Source organism: Phodopus roborovskii, unplaced genomic scaffold (assembly GCF_943737965.1).
Source record: "Phodopus roborovskii unplaced genomic scaffold, PHOROB, whole genome shotgun sequence".
NCBI classification, from domain to species: Eukaryota; Metazoa; Chordata; class Mammalia; order Rodentia; family Cricetidae; genus Phodopus; species Phodopus roborovskii.
The window spans coordinates 5,631,648-5,650,959 of record NW_026126651.1 but is presented as its reverse complement, the minus strand read 5'-3'; the positions used below and the strand labels follow the sequence as shown (position 1 = coordinate 5,650,959).

Sequence of the window (19,312 nt, the reverse complement as noted above, 5' to 3'; positions counted from 1 at the left end):
ACCCGTCTCTATGGCAACAATCCTGAAAGCCTTCTTACCCATCCCCAGCCCCCTTAGGCAAGCCTGGAAACGCCAGGCTTCACACAGATTTGTTTTCTTTTAGCTAATTTTGGAAAGTGGTTTATGTTGGCCGCACCATGCTAATGAACAGTTCTGGCCCTATTCACATACTTTTCTTTTAAAGAGTCTCCTCTCGCTCTCTCTGCCTCCCAGTGTTAACGGGACCCTCAGTCCTCACTGGGTGTCTGGATCGCACATGAGCCCAGGAGCCTGTCTAGAGGTGGCAGGGGGGCATTTTTGTGCTACAATGAGCCCTGGGATGGGATGCTTTCTGGGGTGGGGTGGTGGCTTGCAGCCTTGACAGCCTGGGAGCTGGCTTGCTCACCTGCGCTGTATTCGGAGGAAAACCGTAAGGTAACTTAATGGCGAGGGGGCTGGGATCAAAGCAGTAGGCCCTGCTTCTGATCTCATTCCAAATGAAGTCAGCGGTTGGAATCCAGGCCCGACCCCTTCCTTCTCCTTAGTCTCGCTGTGCTCCTGGGGTGCAGATGAATACAGTGAGGGTCCCAGCCCCCCTTGTCAGGAGTGATTTCTAGCCCCAGAAGAACATGATTAAAGAGTAGATCTGTGACTTGAGGAATTTCTTTTTAACTCCTCTGGCGCAGGGTTCGGGGCACTGGGGACAGTTTCGAGGTACTTGTCGGCTTGTGGGTGACTTTTACATGGTGGCCCAGTTTTGTTTTTAAATCTAACGTTTTCTAGCCTTTCGGATGCCACCCCTTGGGATTTCCTGGTGCCTGGCGCTTCCTTCTCACCTAAGGACGGACGTTTCAGATGCTTCCCTGGTTCATGTGCTTCCTTCCGGAGGAATCAGGGTGGGCGTGGAATGGCCCTCTGGACCCCAAAGAGGTCCCTCTGTGGCTGCAGGCCCCTGAGCAAGACAGAAGGGCCTCCTGGGTGCAGCCCCCAGCCCTTGCACTGGCCGGGGTGACCCTGGCCAAAAGCCTGCCCTTAGTTTCCTTGTCTCGCTTTCCCACCAAAGTCAACAGCATCCGCAGATCGGAGCCCAGTGCCTGCCTGCCGGAACCATCCAGCTTGACCATTCTCAGCCTCAGCACCGTCGGCATTCTGACCGGGCGGTCCCGTACAAAGGACTGGCATTGGCCTCTACATACTACATGGTTGTGTGTTTATACCCCCCCCCACCTGCATAATGGCAGCCTTAAGATGCCGCCCATACAGCAACGTCTTCTCTTCCACTCAGTGAAACAATGTGGATGGAACCATGAAATTCTATGAAAGACGGACAGAACTTCAAAAAAAAAAAAAAAAAAACATAGCTAGGGAGAAAGGATGCCTGCCTGTTTACAATGGTGGCCTACTTAGACTTACTCATCCTTCTCATAAGACTGAACACCATAAGGAATGCTACCAGAGGGCTGGTTGAAATGTAGTCAGGCTAGCTTTGCAAGAAGAGCCTGCCATGTGCTGTACATGATGCTGTACGTTCTATACATGTGAGGCCTAGCCGTGTCCCCGACCCTTGGAAAGAAGTACACTGCTGAAGAGAGCTTTTCTTAAGTACTCGCCCCCTGTAGTTTCACATCGTTAGTCTGCTCTCGTACTGGCGTGTTTAGCTTTATTACACGACCCTTTCTAGAATAAACATGAACTGTACCACTCTTAATTTTTGCATTAATAAAAACTCAGTGAAAAACGGGTTTTCCCCTTTCTCTTTTCCCACGGGGATAATAATAACCTAAGCTTCTCTCATCAGCCACAGGCAAGGTAGACGCATTCTACTAGAGACGCAGCACAGGGTTATAGACAAGACAGGCATCAAACTATATGGGTGTGCAATATTTTTTGTTTGCTTTTTAAGATTTGTTTTATTCCATATGTACGCTTTTGGCCTGCGTGTATACGCGCACACCACATGGGTTCCTGCTGTCACATCCACCAGACAAGGACACCAGATCTCTCGGAACTAGAGTCACTCAGTTCCGTAGGGGTGCTGAGAACTGAACCCAGGTCCCCTGCAGGGGCAGCGAGCGCGCTTAATTAACCACTGCACCATCTCTCCAGTTCTGCTTGTCTTTTAAGGTGGGGTCTCCTCTAGAGACTTCCAGTTCTCCTCCTCTACATTCCAAGAGCTTGGATTATAGAGGTGTTTCATAATACTCAACAAATCCCAAACGTTTATGGCGTGGGATAGCAGCTGGAGCTGGAGGTGGTTGTCCAAAGACAGACGCAGGAGACTTGCTTAAGCATTCAAGTTTATCCTGAACCACATATCGAGAGCATCTCTTTAAATAAATATGTATGTGTATGCATATATACGTAAATATATATATCACATATATTTGTATATACAACAGTGCCTCTTTGTGGGTTCACAGCCTCCCATTGAGTGTCTTGCTGTACAGATATGAAAAACAAGCCATCCCAGACAGTATTGTCTCTTATGACTAATACTTTCTCGTACAAGCAGGATTTTGTAATAGGGTAAAATAGTGTTTGGCAATGTAATTCTTATTACGCTTACAAGTGGGAGCAAATTGCCCCCTCCCACGCCGTGTGTGCCAGGACAGTGCAGTGATCTCTTCCTCTCCTGCTTTCCTCTCCCCTCCACGATGGTAGGACCCGGGGGCCTCGTGACTAAACAGCAGCAGTAGGCCTGATGGGGCTGGATGTTTGGAAAGACAGGGAGACAGGGAACCTGAGTTTAAAAAAATAAATAAATAAATAAAAATAAGCACCAGGAGAGAATCCCTTCAAACTGCGGTCTGTGTGGGCTCGTCTAAGATGTCCGTTTCCGTCAGGTGGTCCATGCCCATTTAATTCGCTAAATATTGGGAGCCACCATCTATGACAGCCACCATCACTTTGAGACCATGATAAAAAGCATGGAATGTGTCAGACATTGTAATACACCCCCAGAATCCAAGACTGCAGGAGGCAGATGCAGCCCCGCAAACAAGTGGAGAAGGAAAATGCTGGAAGTCGGTAGCAGAGTGGCCACAAAGTGACACAGAGCTGGGCTTTCCTCGCATCAGAGCTTTTAAGATGAAACCCCTTCATGCCGGCTGTGGCTGTGCACACTACCCAGACATTACCTGAGGACAGGGAGAAAGGTAATATGTTCATTGTGAAAGACCAGCCCTCTGCAGACTCTGGAGTCCATATGGTCTGAGCACATACAAACCTCAAAGGTGTCTGGCAAATCCTGGCAGGAGTTAGTTGTGAATGAGAGCGCAATTCTTGCTGTATAGCGCAAACTCTATGAAGTCCAGAGATCGCGGTAGCCAGTCAGAGTCGTTTCTTTTACTTTTGGTCACCAGAGACATTCATCAAGCCAGAACAGTCCCCTTTAAAACAAAAAGTAATTAGGCCTGACAGCTAAAGTCAAATCAGACCTTTGGGAATGACCTAATTGCTTTTTGTTCAAGGCCCCGGCATCGATTTGCCCTTGGCCTTGGTGTCAGCCCAAGCAAACATGGGCAGCCTCTGGCTGGTGTCTCTATCGTTGCCACCGAGAGGACAAAGGACAGCGGCCCACATCCCACAGGTCTTGGGCCTCTGTGGTCCACCTGCGATGCCTGTCAGGCTGAGAATTCTGTGGGTGAACACTGACTGCCGCTGAAACTGTTTGGACGTCTGGCTGCCTGCGTCTTCACTGACTGGGAATCTCTCCCAGCAGCTGGAGGACGGGTGGGTCTATCAGTTTCGTCCCCACCTCTGTGTTGCTGGCAACTGCTTGGTTTTGAGGATCACACTGTGGTGACATTGATCAAGATGAGAGGTCTCATTCCACCCTGATTATTTTTGGCATCTGTAAGCAATCCAAGGCCTCGACTTCTGGCACCGTGCGGTCGGGATATTAAGTAACTGCTTCCTCTGCGAGTACAGACAAGGCTTTGGGGGTCCTAACCTCCTGCATCTCTCTCGTTGGTTGTTCTGAGTGCATTCTGCTTGCTGTTGCTCACTTCCTAATGAGTGTGTCTGGAGAAAGCTGAATGTGCACTCAATGTGTCTTGTGTTTTTTTTTTTTTTTTTTTTTTTTTTCTCCTCCAGATTGAAAACATAGATGCCTGCTTGAATTTCCTGGCAGCTAAGGGAATCAACACCCAGGGGCTGTCTGCGGAAGGTGAGTCAGAGCCCCACGCCTTCTCGTCTCTAGCAATGCCCACCTGTTACCAAACAATTAATGGCTGCAGTCAAGCCCATGCAGCCCGGTGTGCATGCCACAGAGGCTGTGGGGGAAGAGAAGAGAGGGAGCGTGCTGCTCCAGTTGGAGAAGTGCCTGCTTGAACAACTCTGGTTATCCATCAGCCATTGTCTGTGGGAAAGAGAACATGCAACCACAGGACAAAGTTCAAGCATCCAGCGCCCCGGGGAGCCGCTCAGTCCTTAGTGGTAGCCTCTTATCTTGCTCCTGAAAACAGGGAGAGTGGGATTTGGGAACACACTACCACGGTTTAACCTCCTGATTAGCTTTTAATTAGCCTGGATTTGGTGGCTAATTAGCACCGATAGTGTCTGCTAGAGGTTTATTGTCAGGTGGGATAATGGTTTGGAGTGGGCTGGCCAGAATTATCTGCCTCCTCAGACAGCACCTCCACCTGGAATCTTCTTGAAGTCCTCAGTCTCTCTCTCTCTCTCTCTCTCTCTCTCTCTGTGTGTGTGTGTGTGTGTGTGTGTGTGTGTGTGTGTACGCGCTTCCTCCTCCTCTCCCTCCCCCTGTTTGTAAACACAGGCAGCTACCAGCTCTGAAAGCTGCCATAGGCCAGGCATCTTCCCAACCTCATTAGGCTGCATCTGCCTCCGGTTTTCCCCGGAACAGGTAGAGCAGTCGGGCTGTTCCAATCACTCCTCCCAGCACAGCAGGAGTGTGCTCTGAAAAGATGTAGGGGAGCCTTGGCCCTGGGAGCTGGGCGGGGCTGATGGGAGCAGTGAGGCCGGAGCCCACAGATGGAGCAGGTACGTTTGCAGAGCTCATCTCTACGTGGACCTTGTTTTTGCCAAGAGGTGAAAGCTTGGATCTCATGGCTGTGTTTCTGGGCTGTTGTCTCCTCTGTGTCGGAGGCGGGTGGCATCCATGGCTTCTGGGCATAGTGTGCCTCTGCATGAATGTGTCAGGAAAGGTGTCGGAATTCTCCTTTTGCTAAGCCTGGCCTTGGGCTGACATGGTCACCTGGTTCCATGAGTAGCCTGGCCAACCTTAATTAATCTCAGGACTTACAGAAGGGTCCCTAGAGGATTGCCCTGCCTGGGCTGTTGGCCTCTCATCGCTGTGGACTTTGTGTTCATTGCCTGAACCTACAGGGTTCAGCAGTAGACACAAATTCAGAGAACAGGTTGTTCCACTGTTCTATTCCTGTGCTGACCAGTAGGTGGCAGAACACGTTCCTCTTAGTGTCTGGGAATGGGGTGGGTTTCTGTGCTCCCAGGAGAGCACTTTCGGGGAGTTGTGCTCTGTAGCATGAGCAGATGTTCATTGTGCAGGCTTGTCCTCCTTCCTCAGGCCTGGAGGTGATCCCTGGCCACTCACCAGCTGACCATTGTCTGTCTTTCTGCTGTCTGCCCTTCTTGTCTATACTCTGAGGCCTAGAAGTTTGCCCAGTGAGTATTTACTGAACAAATGCCAACTCTGCTCTGGTGGATTTGTCCACATTGGCTCCAGTTCTCATGGCTGGCGCTGGAGTGGATGGGACTCGTGGTTTACTGATGGAGAAACTGGCTGAAGGCTGTTACGTGTGGGGCTGGAGACAGCTCAGTGGGGTGAAGCGCTTCTTTGTGCAAGCCCCAAGACCTGCGCTGGAGCCCACAGAACCCAGGGAAGATGTGGGCGTGGCCTCCCGTGCCTTGCCTGGAAACCTAGTACTCAGAGTTGAGGAAGAGAGAGTAGAGGTTGGTGACAGGCGGATTCTTGGTCCTTGGTGCTCTCTGCCCAGATAGCCAATTGGTAAACTTCGGGTTCAATGATGAGGGGCTCTGCCTCAAAAATAAAATAAAATAAAATAAAACGGAGAGGCATGGAGGAAGACACCAGATGTTGATCTGTGACCCCCACATCTGTGGCTCCCTCATAGTGCACTTGGACATACACATGTGCACGCACATACACACCACAAACACACATGTATATACACACAGACAGATTGTGAGTGACGTCTCTGGCAAGGCCCCCAGGCTGCCCAAACAGGACATCTGCCTTTTTTTTTAGCTGCACCGGACACTATTTCCTGAATGGCAGCTCTTGTTAGTGGTAATCAACTTGCAGACCGGGAACCCAAAGAATAAGCAGTGTGCCCAGCTGTCTATGACCTAGTTCTTGACCCCGGCTTCTCCACCACAGGGGAGGAGGGGCCCAGGGCCTGGAAGAACAGAGCCCAGGTATCCTCACAAAGGCCACCGCCACTCCCCAGGACAGGTTGTCAATTTGACAGACAGGTGGGGTCTGGAAGGACTATTCGGCAGGGCAGATCCTGAACATCACCTCAGGGCAGGGCGGGCTTACACTGGCAGACTCAGGCACATCTCCAAGAGCAGCGAAGAACTGGGCCTGAGCTTCCAGGGCACCCAGAGGGCAGGGGGTGTGGGGCGGGGGGGGGGGCACTCAGACCAGCCCCAGCACCTCTGTGGGCTACCTGCGGCAGCCACTGCCCTTAGGCACCCGCCGTCTAGGCCGGGAACAAAGGCTCAGTGTGGCTCTCCAAAGGCAGGTTGGGGCAGGCCTGCACTACCACAGCAGTGCAGGACAGGTGCACAGGGCCTGCAGCTTCCAAAGCCAGCTGTAATCACCGGGAAAGGGTGGAGACGCATCTGAGGGGTTTTCCAGCTGCCAGCGTGCCGCCGCCTCTGAGCAGGAGCCCGGGGCACTGGATTGGCTTCAAAAGGAAGACAAAAAAGCATTAGAACTACATTATGGTTTGAACATTATGATGATTTTCTAACCTTACAGGTGACTGTCAACAGGGGCAGAGGCGAGTGGGAGGCCCCGGACCCCGGGTGACTCCCGAAGGAGCCCGGGTGACTCCCGAAGGAGTGTGTGCTTTTGAAGTGGCATCAGTTGCCAAACTGTCCCTCCTTTCATCTCGGGTGGGGGTGCGGGAAGTCTCTCTGAACCCTTGGGGTGCAGGGAGCAGGTGGAGTGTGTCCATTCACCATCACCCTGACATCAAGTGTGTCACTGAGTGGCGGCTTCAGTCCCTCTGCACAAGGGTCCCCATGGGCTCTGCTTCTGTGCTCTAGTCTCACCTTCCCCGTGGATAGTGCCATTGGTGGGGACAGGGACACCAGAGTGGGGGTGGTTGAGGGTTCAAGGCAGTCCTGCTGCCCGTCCATCTGCCGGAGCAATGCCACAGACCCACAGGGCTGCTGGGGGTTGGCTCAGAGGTTCGTAGTTGCCATCTGCAGTAGCCTCCTTGGGCTTTGACTCAAAATTCCTTCTGCCTTCTGGGCAGGTTTGTTTATACTGATATTCTGATGTACATGACTTTTTGACCAGGCTGGGATTCCTCTTTAAAACATTAGAACAATCCCAGGGTGATGGCCGCTCCTTTAATTTCAAGCAGAAACCTGTAGGTCTCTATAATTTGGGACCGCCCTGGCCCATTTAGAGAGTATCAAGCCAAGGCTACAGAGTAAACAACAACAAAAAAGTGTGGAAACAAAGTAACTTTGCCAGAGAAGGCTTTGCTGGTAGCATGCTTGCCTAGGCTCAGTCTCCAGCACCACATAAACCTGGTGTAGGGGTGCATGCTTCTAAGCCCAGCATTTGGGGGCATAGACCCAAGAGTATCACAAGTTCAAGGTCATCTTTGATTATACTGAGATTAAGGCCAGACAGGGCTACACAAGACCTTGTTTCAAAAAGCAGAACAAAATATAAGCAGTCTTTGGCTTAGCCATCACACCTGGCGTCTACTTACATTATCTCTGTGTCTGAGCATATTAGTACAAGCCAGGCAGAAGCCAAAGAGGGTATGTGTTCTGACAGTTGTGAATGTCACCAGAACGGAATGATCTGTGCCATTTGTCCTTCGGTTTGAAGGAGAACAGCTCAAGAAAAGAAAGCAAGCACTTAGCCGGCCAGGCTCTCCCTGGACCAGGCACTTCTTTCTGGGTGTTTCTGTTTTTAACCTGTGTTAGAAGTCTAGGTGAAGCCGGGCAATGGTGGCGCACGCCTTTAATGCCAGCAGTCAGAAAGCAGAGGCAGGCGGATCTCTGTGAGTTCGAGACCAGCCTGGTTTACAAGAGCTAGTTCCAGGACAGGCTCCAAAGCTATGGAGAAACCCTGTCCCAAAAACAACAAAAAAGTCTAGGTAAACTTGAGTGAACTGGTCACATGTAGGACGAGGCTCCCTTCTCAGAGCCTTGGGAAGTATCAGCATTCCTGTGGGCTTAGGGATCTGTTTCTCAGCCTCCTCTGTGGAGCTGGCTCCCCACACAAATACCATTTGGGAATGTGGGCAGAACACAATTCTAGCAATTTGGGATGCTGTCTGTTATAGACCACCCAGGCGTTAGCTTTTAGATCTTCCAACTCTGTCGACTTCTTTGTGATAGGAAAACAAAATTGAACAGTTCATCAATGGGGGAACAGATAAGCAGAATATGGTATGTCCATATAATGATGTACTATGCAGCACCGTACACTTTAAACGTGGTTGGACTCAGCCTTATGCTAAAGACTGCTGATGCAGCCCAGTGACAGAAGGCTTGCCTAGCACACGAGGGAGGCCCTAGATTCGATTCTCGGTGCTATAAAAGGAAAATTAAACAAATGACGACAAATTGTATGATTTACATAAAATGTCTAGAAAAGGCAAATCTGTAGAGGCAGCAGATTCCTGGGTGCCTAGGAGTTTTAGGACTGATTGCCGCTGAGTGCAAGGAATTACATCAATAGAAATGTTCTAATATTGGAACTGACTGAATTCACTGAAAATCATTGAATTTTATACTTAATTTTATGTATACGAGGTATGTATGTAATACCTCAATTTATTTGAAGAACCAGAAAGAAAGCCACTGTTGACCTTTGTCCACTAAGAGGCTATTTGTGATGATTTCCTTTGTGTGACCTTCAGAGAAACCTGAGTGAGCAGCAGACTCCTTCTCGGAGAACCGGGGGGGGGGGGGGGTGCTGACCGGGGCTGTAGGGAGGGTCCTGTGTTTTCTGATTTCAAAATCCACAATGCGGTGGCACAGCAGGTGTTAGCATGTTCAGTTTCTCACGCACTCTCCGCATACATCTGCACAGGAAGGTACAGGGAGACAGACGTGTTCACTGTGTCAGGAAGGAAGAGGCCTATGGCAACACAAAGCCACTAAGGCGTGGGCTGCAGGGATTCGGCCCCCAAGGTTGGCTTACGAGCCCAAGGTCTGTATGAAAAGAATACCAAGGAAAGGTGTGTTCTCTGGAGTAATACCATGACTCCTGACGGTTGGAGATGCTTCAGGAGAAAGAGGAGCAGTTATAAACAGCCAGATAGCTTGATGCCCATGGTAGATAAGGAAGGGACAAGCCCGGTGGGGTCAGCTGCAGTGGGTGGGCTGGCAAACTATGGATGCTGGTAGGGACATGCCTCCTACCGCAGCAGGCAGACTCTGAGCCTCTGGACGTGCTGGGACCTTTCTATAATTGTCATTTTTTAGTTTTTCTTGTTTTCCTCGTGTGGTTTGTTTATTTATTTATTTAGTTGACGTGTTAAGGAATGTTGGAGGCACCAAGAGAATGAAGAATAACTTACATGCCCACCAGCCACCTTAATAAATAAAACATTATCTGGTCTGTTTTTAAATTAACCACATGTGATGGGCATGCAAGCAAGCCAAGTCACACAGTTTTAGGAAAACCAGACCTCGAGCTACATAAAACCTGGATTCAAGTTCCGCCTCCAGGCTTATTACCTTGGAGAAATCCCAGGGCCTTTCTGGGCTTGAGTTTCTCCTTAAGTAATGGGGGGGGAGGAATGACAACAATATTCCTTGTGCAGGGGACAGAATGACAGACAGACACATTGTGCTTGTGAATAGTTTGGAGGTTCACACTAGGCAGTCATGAAACTTGCTAATTGCAAACTGCCCACTATCCTGATAGCTAGGAATGGCACAAAAATAGACTTTTTTTTTTTTTTTTGCATAGATTTTATCTCCAGGAATAGCTGTTATCTCTCCAACAGATTCACATTTTGAGAGGAATTTGTCTGTTTCCCCCCCAAGTTCCCTCATAGGTGCTCATCTGAATGTCGACATTTGGTTGACTCCTGGGTTTCATCCCTTACTCGGGTCTCTGTCCAACCAATGACCAGAGTTGTATTGTTTCAGCTGTTGCTTTCAGCAGTTGGTTTCATGGCTGCAGTGACCCCCTGAGTTACCCTCCCCTCCCCCAGCCTCAAGTCTGTGATGCTCCTGTACTTATAAGGGCATTTGGGGACAGGATGCTGTTCCTTCGGTTACCTCGGGGTGGAGAAGAAAGCAGCTGAAGAATTAAAGCTGAGCTACACGGTCAGGGGGTCTACCCTCATCGCTGGCTCTTTCTCTGATGTCTGCGTTGGGGCTGGAGAGATAGATGACTTAGCAGATAAAGGCACTTGCCACCAAATGACCTGAGTTCGATTCCTGGGTTCTGCATAATGGGAGGATGCCGTGGCATCCCCTCCCTCCTCATGTGCACGCAGCAAAATGCAGGTTAAAGATAAACTGTACTAAAGAGACATCTGAGTGGTTAAAAGCACCGACTGCTCTTGCAGGGGACCCGGATTCAGTTAAGAGTAACTTCAGTTCCAGGGGTTCCAACACCTACTTCTGCAGGCAAAAGATGCAGAGGCTTTGAGCCTTGCAACGTGAAAACACACATATAAAAACACAGTGCACACACATTTATGCAAGAAAGATGCCCATACTCATAAAAATAAACTTTTAATAACTAAGCCATGGTTTGCGCAGTAACTTTGGGAGAGGCATCACTGCTACGGCATGAAGCTGGAGCTGTATGACCATCTTCTTTGGGGTTCTGGGGCTGTGGTCTTCCTGTAGTGGTTGGGAGTATCTTTGCTAGGGGCGAATCTTGATGCAGATGCCCGCATCTACTCCGCGAGGACAGCTTTGTGTGATGGGGCTGGCTGTGAAAGCATCGTTGCCTTTCCTCGGAGGCAGGAGAGATGATGTGGCTTGCACAGCTTGAGAGTGGTCGGCTGGAGTCTAGAGGTGTAGGCTTTGTAAACTCCGTGTTTGCTCTGTCAGCCTTTGCAGACCCTGCTAGCCTCCAAAGCTTAGCAGGAAGACCGGTTTCCAGAAGTCTGTATTGCGGGTCCCTTCACAGCCTGGGGAAAGGGATGCTTCAGGAAAACAAATGCGTTGTCCTAGTCTAACTTGGGGGAAGGGTTGCACAGCAGGCCCAGCACCCTGGCTGGCTGCCTTACCTCGTTTGCAGGGTTCATGGCTTGTCCTGAACGCATGCCATTATTGTCCTTCACACATTCTTCTCTGCCTGGGAGGAAGCCCTTGTGCTTTCCTGGGCGGCTTTCCTCAGCCAGGGCTCAGCCTGCACGCCTCACAAAAGCAGGATGGCTGACTCCCACCTTCTCACAAGGCCCTTTAAGCTTCTTGGGCCTTGCCTTGGGCTAGCTCCCTCACTCACCACCATAGCAGGAGGGTATGGAGAGTATCACCTCTCTGGGTTTCCTTCTCTGATGTCCCTCTTCCTCGAAGGCCCTACCACACCCCCTTGGAGTCAGTGTAGCCTCTGGCCATTGGCCGCTGGTATTCAAAATGCTACATAAAAGGATGGATGCTGAGCTTCTGTATGGAATAAATATTTTATTCCTTGCCACGGCTCTTTATGCATGCCTTGAGGCAAATGCATTTTAATGTCTGAAAAGTACTGTCTGGAATTTAAAACTCTTCCCGCTCTGTTTGAGTTTATTTTAACATAGGAAGTGTTTCACGTGAGCCCTGCTAAGAGCTGGTTCTTACACTCCTGACCCACGTTCAACCTGAATTAGAGTAAGGATTCAAAGAGGGGCTGAGCTGTGGGTTTGAACAGGAGATGAGTGGGTAGAGGACAGAGCGGATTTGGAGTCTATGGCGGCCGCTTGGCATGCTTTGTGTGGCTTGAGGCTCAGATGCGGACTTGGTAGGTTGCTCTAGACCATACTGTCTCTGCTCACGCCAGAGAGCTGTCCGGATCCAGAGCCTTGCCCAGATCACAGGCTCAGTCTTGAGGATGCTCATTCTTTCACTGCTGTTCTTACTGAGAAGTTCCTCCTGGCCCCGGCCAGCCAGTCCTGACTTGCCTGGTGAATCTCCTGCAACCCCATGGGGGAGACTAAACTAATTTCTGTGTGGTTTAGGAGTGATCTTAATGGATCACCAGAAGTTGAACTCAGGTAGGGCTGAAGAAGCCCACTGGATGTGGAAAGAAAGGGTGACAAGAATCTTTATTTTATTTAAACGGTCCGTGCAAAGGCATTCTTGAACTTTCGTTCTAAGAACTACAATACATATTAAGCAAGGAACTTAAGTTTTATTTATGAAAACAACAGGCAGATTGACTATGCTAAGTCATTTCCAGTTTAGGAGGAGGGGGGCATATTGTGTACAAAATTAAGTTTTCCTTAAAAAAAACATTTACAATTTCATGTCAGCTTCACCATGGCAAGGTTTGCTGTTTCCCCTGTGAATGCATCTGGTGACAAGTCTCTCTCTCTGTTGTCTTGCAGAGATCAGGAATGGGAACCTCAAAGCCATTCTAGGCCTCTTCTTCAGCCTCTCCCGATACAAGCAGCAACAGCAGCAACAGCCCCAGAAACAGCACCTCTCATCGTCCCCTCTGCCATCTGCCGGGTCTCAGGTGGCCGGAGCACCTTCCCAGTGCCAGGCTGGCATTCCTCAGCAACAGGGGCTGGCTGCTCCCCAAGCCCCCTGCCAGCCTCTCCAGCCAGCTTCACATCAGCAAGCAAAAACTCAAGCGGAAATGCAGTCCAGGTGGGCTCTGCACGGGGATGCATGGTACTGCTGATCGTCTTTGGTTTTCATTCTCGAGGAGCTAGCATGGCCTTGAGATAGATACAGGCTCCCTTATGCCAGGTGGAGATGTGTGCTCTTACAGGGCAGAATGGGACAGCAGCCAGTGCTAATACCTACCCCTGTCGTAACTGGCCTGTAACGCACGCGCGCGCACACACACACACACACACACACACACACACACACACACACACACGCATGCACGCACGCACGCACACACTCCTATAGCCTAAATCACGGCAAACATGGACTTCAAATCAGCCAAGTGTTCAAGTGCAAAGGCCATTTTACTTAATGGTTGCAAAAGTCCTGTGCTAACACCTGACCCCCTTTGCCTCAGGAGAAGTAGAGGCAAGGCCTGGGAAGAGCGGCAAGTGGTAATAGGGGAAGAGTCAGCTGCCTTCCCAAGGAGGGCAAGCAGTATATTATTGGGAGCAGCGATGGCAAATGTGCCTGGATTCTGTTGAACTTAGGACAGCGGGAGCCATGTGCCTTGAGCTTGGTGGAGGAGAGTCATGCTGGACAGGAACATCCCTGGCCCTGCACGAGAGGGGCGGGGACCTTGCCACTGTTTCCAAGGGGGACGCATGAATAACCCTCTCACAGGCCGCAGAAGGAAGCAAAGTGGAATTTAGTTATCATCTGCACGGCAGTGGGAATAGGCATGCGCATTCCTAAGCCATTCTGTAAAAGACCACCCACAAGTCATTTGCGTTACTGGCAGAAAAAAAGGACTGATGGGCTAGGAACTCAGAAGCTTTTGACTTAGGAGGAAGTCCTGCAGAGATGCCCATTGCGACCGTTTTCTTTAATGCCACCAGTCTTTAGCTGTGAAAGCCAGTGCCACTGACGCGATTGGTTGCTTGATTGCGTGGAAAGTGTGTTGAAAAACTAGATGTCCCAAAGCACCAGGGCAGGAGGCTTCTTGAGCTCTTTGGACCTTTTACACCTGCTGGCTGGAAGCCAAGCCCAGAGCTGCTTCACCCCCAACTCCCATGGGGTCACACCCGTGTTTCCCCATGAAACGTGTGTTATAGCCAGGAGTTATGGGTCTAATGTAAATGAGGCCCCCTAATTAGTTATCTAATTAACTAATTGGTGCTATGGAAATTGGTAAAATAGGAGAGTTATGTGGGCTACCACAGAGAGAGGAGAGAGAGAGAGAGAGAGAGAGAGAGAGAGAGAGAGAGAGAGAGAGAGAGAGAAGCAGCCAGACACTTAGCTCTTTCCTTGGTAGGGATGCCTGACTGGGAACGGTCCCCTGGCTGGAGGCTCCCTGGTGGCCCTGGGTGATTTGTTTGATGAGCCCATCATTTCCCACACTGCCTTCCGCACAGCCTCGTTCCGTTCCCTGGGATACTCTCTAGAATTGCAGTGCAGGGAGAAGGTTCTGTGGGGGAAGTGGAGAGAGCATCCATCACAGCTGACTTGTTACGATTGTTGATGCGTGTCTGCTCAGGACCTTGAATCTGCCAGTATGCACTCCTTTATCTACTCAGCGCAAAGCCTTCTGTGTGCCAGGTCCTTTTAGTCATTCGGGAGTCAGAGATGAAGGATAGCCACGATGCCTGCTCTCTGCGTGTTGCTGGAGGAGGCTGCACACCAAGCACGTGAACAGGGAGGGAGATGGGAAAGGCAGTACATCTATCTGCAGGGAGATGATGGGATTCAGGGTCGATAGTTGAGGTTGGGTTGATGGGAAGAGCTCTGTGAGGACATGCCATCTGGCCGGAGAGGGGTGAATGAAAAGAAGCTATAACCATGCAAACCTCAGCCTCAGAGGTCTGGCAGAGGGAGCCGGCAGTGTGGAGGCTCTGTGGTGGGAGCAAGCTTGGCATGACGGCCCAGGGAGAGATGGAGCTGGAAGGTCGCCTGAAGGTCGCCTGCAAGCAAAGAAGGCAGCCGCTACCTTTTGTGGGGGACAGTTGCGCGGTGATACGACACTAGAGTCAGGCTGAATAAAGTGAGTTTGGACCCTGTTCTAAAGGTGCCAGGAAGCTACAGGAGGCTCGGGGTTTAATTGGATTTACATTTTTTTTTTTTTTAATCTCTTTGGTGAATAAGAGTGGTGTGGGAAGTAAAAGTAAAAGGAAGCATGTGAGTGGCTTGGAACAAGATGGTCTGAGGCAGAGACAATAAAGCTAGATTTGTAGGTTTATAAGGAAAGCAACCTGCCGCTAATGAATAATTTACCTCCAGAAAAGCCAAATCCAGCAAAATGCATTTACTGCAACTGCAGAAGGTTCTTGCCAGCACGGCACTGCTTTGTTTCCCTACCCAGTGGAGGCGTGGACGGGGGGGATTTGCGTGGTTATGGCCTCACCCGCCCCTCTGTCCCACCAGGCTGGGTTACTTCTGCACGCGGTGATCTCCTCTTTTACTTTTCCGCTTTTACTTCCAAGAAATTACAATCAAGATCTGCCTGGGCTATAGAGTGAGTTCGAGGAGAGCCTTGGCAACTTAGTGAGACCTTGTAAAAACTCACCCTGTAGCCCAGGCAGATCTTGATTGTAATTTCTTGGAAGTAAAAGCGGAAATCTGGGGTGGTTTGTGCCATACTTGAAAGCTGGGAGCCCCAAATACCCTCTTCCATCAGTAGCCTTGGCCGTGGTGTCTCTTTAGGGCAACAGAAAAATAGCGAAGACACCATCCTCCTGCCTCAGCCTCCCGAGTGGCTGAGATGACAAGTCTAGGTTTTAGATAATCCTGATTGTAATTTCTTCACATTGTAAATGTACCCAGTCACTGGGGCTAGGCCCAGAGGGCACTGTGTTCTGTGACAACTTACAAGGGACCAGCCCAGGTCCCTTCTCCCCTGGCGTGTCTTGACGAGTCTTCTCACTCACCTGTTCCCCACCTTTTCCTTCCTACCCTGCAGTGCATCATCCAAGGACTCCTCTCAAAGCAAAATCATCCGCTTCACTCTGGGTCAGAAAAAGATCTCTAGGTTAGCCGTCCTCTGTGTCCTACAAAGCATGGTTCAAACCCTTGCCGTTTCCTCCTCGCTGGCTGACTTCCCTTTTGATTCCCATCCCTGCCCTGTGTCTCCAGTTGCCCGAGCCCAAACATGCTTTGGCTAATGATTCGGCTGGCTTGGGGAGTTCCGCAAGTGGCCGTGGACGGGAGTCTGTTTGTGTGTATGTGTGTAAGTGACTGGCTCGGACTGGATGCTTCTCACTGAATTGATTTCACCTCATTACCAGAATCCCATTCGTAGGAGGAGGTGAGTTCCCAGGTAGTCAGTTACACAGCAATTTTACGGTGAATGCATTTGCGCCCTCTGCTTCCTCCCAGCCCTAATCCGCATCTCCTTCCCGTGTGCTGTGCTTTGGCCATGGTCATTGTTGCTCAATTACTAACTGGGGGTAGAGTTCCTTGGGAGCGAAGATCTCACATGTGAATTCCCGGCAGACGCAGCAAACTGGTCCTGCAGGCATCCTGTCCCGAACCCTGGGATGCATGCTTGGGTGTGGGAAAACCAGTACATTGCAACATATACAGATTTATTTAACCCTTGCAGCCCCTGTGAGGCAATGAGGTAGGTCATGTTAATAGCCCCATTTTACAGTCATGGAAATGGAAATTTCACAAGTGTGACATTTGCTCCCAGGCTACATGGAAAATAGAAGACAGCCCAGGTTGTTTTGACCCAGAACCCTTAGGCCACCCTTTCTTTCTCTTGCATCCTGCTGTTGTGACGTTGTTGACACTTCTGTGTCAACCCTTATGGCTTCAGCTACTGCCTCAGCCTGGTCCTTCTCACGGCCCCTGAGGTCCATGAGGAAGCCACGCAGGGGTTGAATCTACCCTGTGATGACCCGTGCTGTGTTTATTTCCCAAGGAACTGTCCCTGAAGGTAAAATGAAAGCTGACCATTAATTCCACCCATGTACAGTTCTGTGACCAGCTGCCAGCTGTTCCCTCTGCTCGGCCCTAGGACATTTTACAATCAGATTCTTTTTCTGGAAATCCTGTGTGGGCAAGTCCCAACCTGGGAGCAACCGGGCCAGTGAGGGAGAAACTTGCATGGCACCACGCTTCCGTGCTCAGCATACGCACGTTATCTGTAAGAGATCGTTTCTCCTGATGAAGAAGGGGAGGCTGCAGCCGGAGTGGATGCCTGTGTCCCAGCAGGCTGGGAGCAGGCTGGGAAGCTGTGTAATTGGAAGCACGTGCCTGCCCTGCAGTGGCGCAGATGCTGGAAGGAGGCATTGGCAAATGGGGAGAGACGAAGAGACTAAGACAAGGGTGCAGCTCTCCATCCCCAAGCCTGCGCCAGGAACAGAGCTGCCCGCTTCATCCTCGGCCAAGGCCTGGCTTCCTTTAGAGTGGCCGCATCCCTGGGCAAGAGAGTGGCTTGAGTGCATTTGCCCCTGCCGAGGCCGTGCTCCTGGACTTCCCTCCTCCCAGAGCCTACCCCTGAGCATCGTTGTGAGGACTGAGGCTGACTCGGCACCATTAAAGACAGCAGTAAACTGTGCTTGGCAGGAGAGGCACCCCCAACCTTCTTCTCGGCCCAGAACTCTGGAGACAGGTGTCGTGTTGACATTTAAATGCTGTTGGGATTCCTGCCAGCACCAAGTATCTTGATGGGCACCAGAGGTGTTTAGCAGAGTGAGAGGCCTCACCCTCGAATGTGGGCCTCTTGCATTTCTGCTGCCCTACTGTGTCATCGCCCCTAGCATCTCCAGTAGAGTCCCAGGCATTTACCATGCCCAGGACAGGAAAGCAAGGTGACACAAAGGGACAGTCACCAGTTAGTGTTACCTGGGCTAATGATCTCGTCTCCAGGAGCGTGCCGTGCGTCTACTTTGCTTCGCGCAGCGTGTCCTGGGGATTTTGTAAAAAGGCTTTTAGTTTTGGAATATCGTGGGTTCGGCAGTGAGTTGCAGACGCACGGGTGATGTTGGCCTTCTGAACTGAGCTAGGCAAGACAGCCCAGGCAGAGTGGGTCCCTGCACAGCCGGCCGTCTTGGGGAGTGGAATCAAATTACTGGTGTAGTCAGTCCTCTGCCTAGCTGCTGAAAAGCGGATGCTGTGGAAATGAGAGATTTAGCATTTAATCATGTCTGGCGAGAATGCATCTCCTATTCCCCCCACCCCACCCCCGCCCCATATGCACACAAGCTGCCATACTTCCTGGGAGGGGTACCCCTCCGCTCCCGGCCTTTGAAGTGGGTTGGGAGGGAAGAACTGCCCTCTTCCCGTGAGCACGTACAGCACTCGGAGTGGAGGCACTGGGGCCAGGAATAAGTTCAGTCCACACACTTGGGAGAAATTGACCACCGCTCTCACAGCAGCAAGACCTGCATCTCATCTTCTCATAGCACGCCCCTTGATTTTTTTTTTTTTTTTAAAAAGCCCCATGTGTGTCTGGGAAAACCCACCCATATCTTCTGTCGGCGAAGCTGGATGGGAAATGACCATCAGAAGTGAAGTTCTACTTGTAGAGCTGCCAGCAGCTCTTGGTGCCGTGAATGGCACAGGGCCGATCTGCATCCGTGAGGCTGCGTGTGGGGACGGCCTCTGCCATGCCACCTGCAGCTGTTCCTACTGGTCAGACCCAGCTCGTCAGCAAGGCAGGGTTCTAATGTGACTGACAGCACATGTTTCCGGGCTGGGGTTGATCCAAGCTCCCCTGATTGTAACAGTAATGAACTGCAGAATACTGAGCCAGAGGCCACAAGCCTGTGTGAGGCCGTGGGTCTGTGTCACTGGTAAACTAGACACGCTCTTATTTTTAGCTCCAGCTCTGCTCTCGGCCCCCTTAATTAGTGCTTCAGCCCTGAGGGATTAGACAGAGCCCATGCTTCCTGGTATGACCCATGAGATTGTTCCTCCTCTGGTCCTGTTCACTTCCCCTGGCTGGTTCTCTCCACTCTGACCCTCAAGAACCAGCACACTCCAGCTCTGTCCTCCCTGAGCGTGCCTTGCTTTTGACATGGGGTCTTGCTTTGGAGCCCAGGCTGGTGTTGAGTCATCTACCTGCCTCGCTCGGCCTCACCATCACAGGGCTACAGGTTGGAGCTGCCATGTGAACCCTACTTTGATGGCAGTCTTCTGTACTGTGTGCAAGGAAGATGTTGTTCTACCATTGAGCCAGACCCTTAGACCTCCTTTCAGAGCTCACTGAGCTCCCTTGGCTGACCTTGAACATACTCTGCAATCTGGAATGGCCTTGACCTTTGGCTCTTCCTGCCTCGGCCTCCTGAGTATCTAGAATCCCGGTGTGAGCCACCATGCCTAGCTTTCTTTCTGTACTTTCTGCAAGCTC

General features: G+C 50.8%; 1 protein-coding gene across 2 annotated transcripts in view; it reads left to right on the top strand.

Moving 5' to 3' along the window:
• Nav2 (neuron navigator 2) overlaps positions 1-19,312 on the top strand; it is a 329,324-nt gene that overhangs the window by 136,467 nt on the left and 173,545 nt on the right. Inside the window, exons 4-6 of one of the 2 annotated variants that reach the window (XM_051174387.1) lie at positions 4,075-4,147; positions 12,732-12,996; positions 15,917-15,985. In XM_051174387.1, the coding sequence (XP_051030344.1) occupies positions 4,075-4,147; positions 12,732-12,996; positions 15,917-15,985 (407 nt within the window). The remainder of the gene's footprint in view (positions 1-4,074; positions 4,148-12,731; positions 12,997-15,916; positions 15,986-19,312) is intronic. The other variant, XM_051174388.1, reaches the window with a different exon arrangement.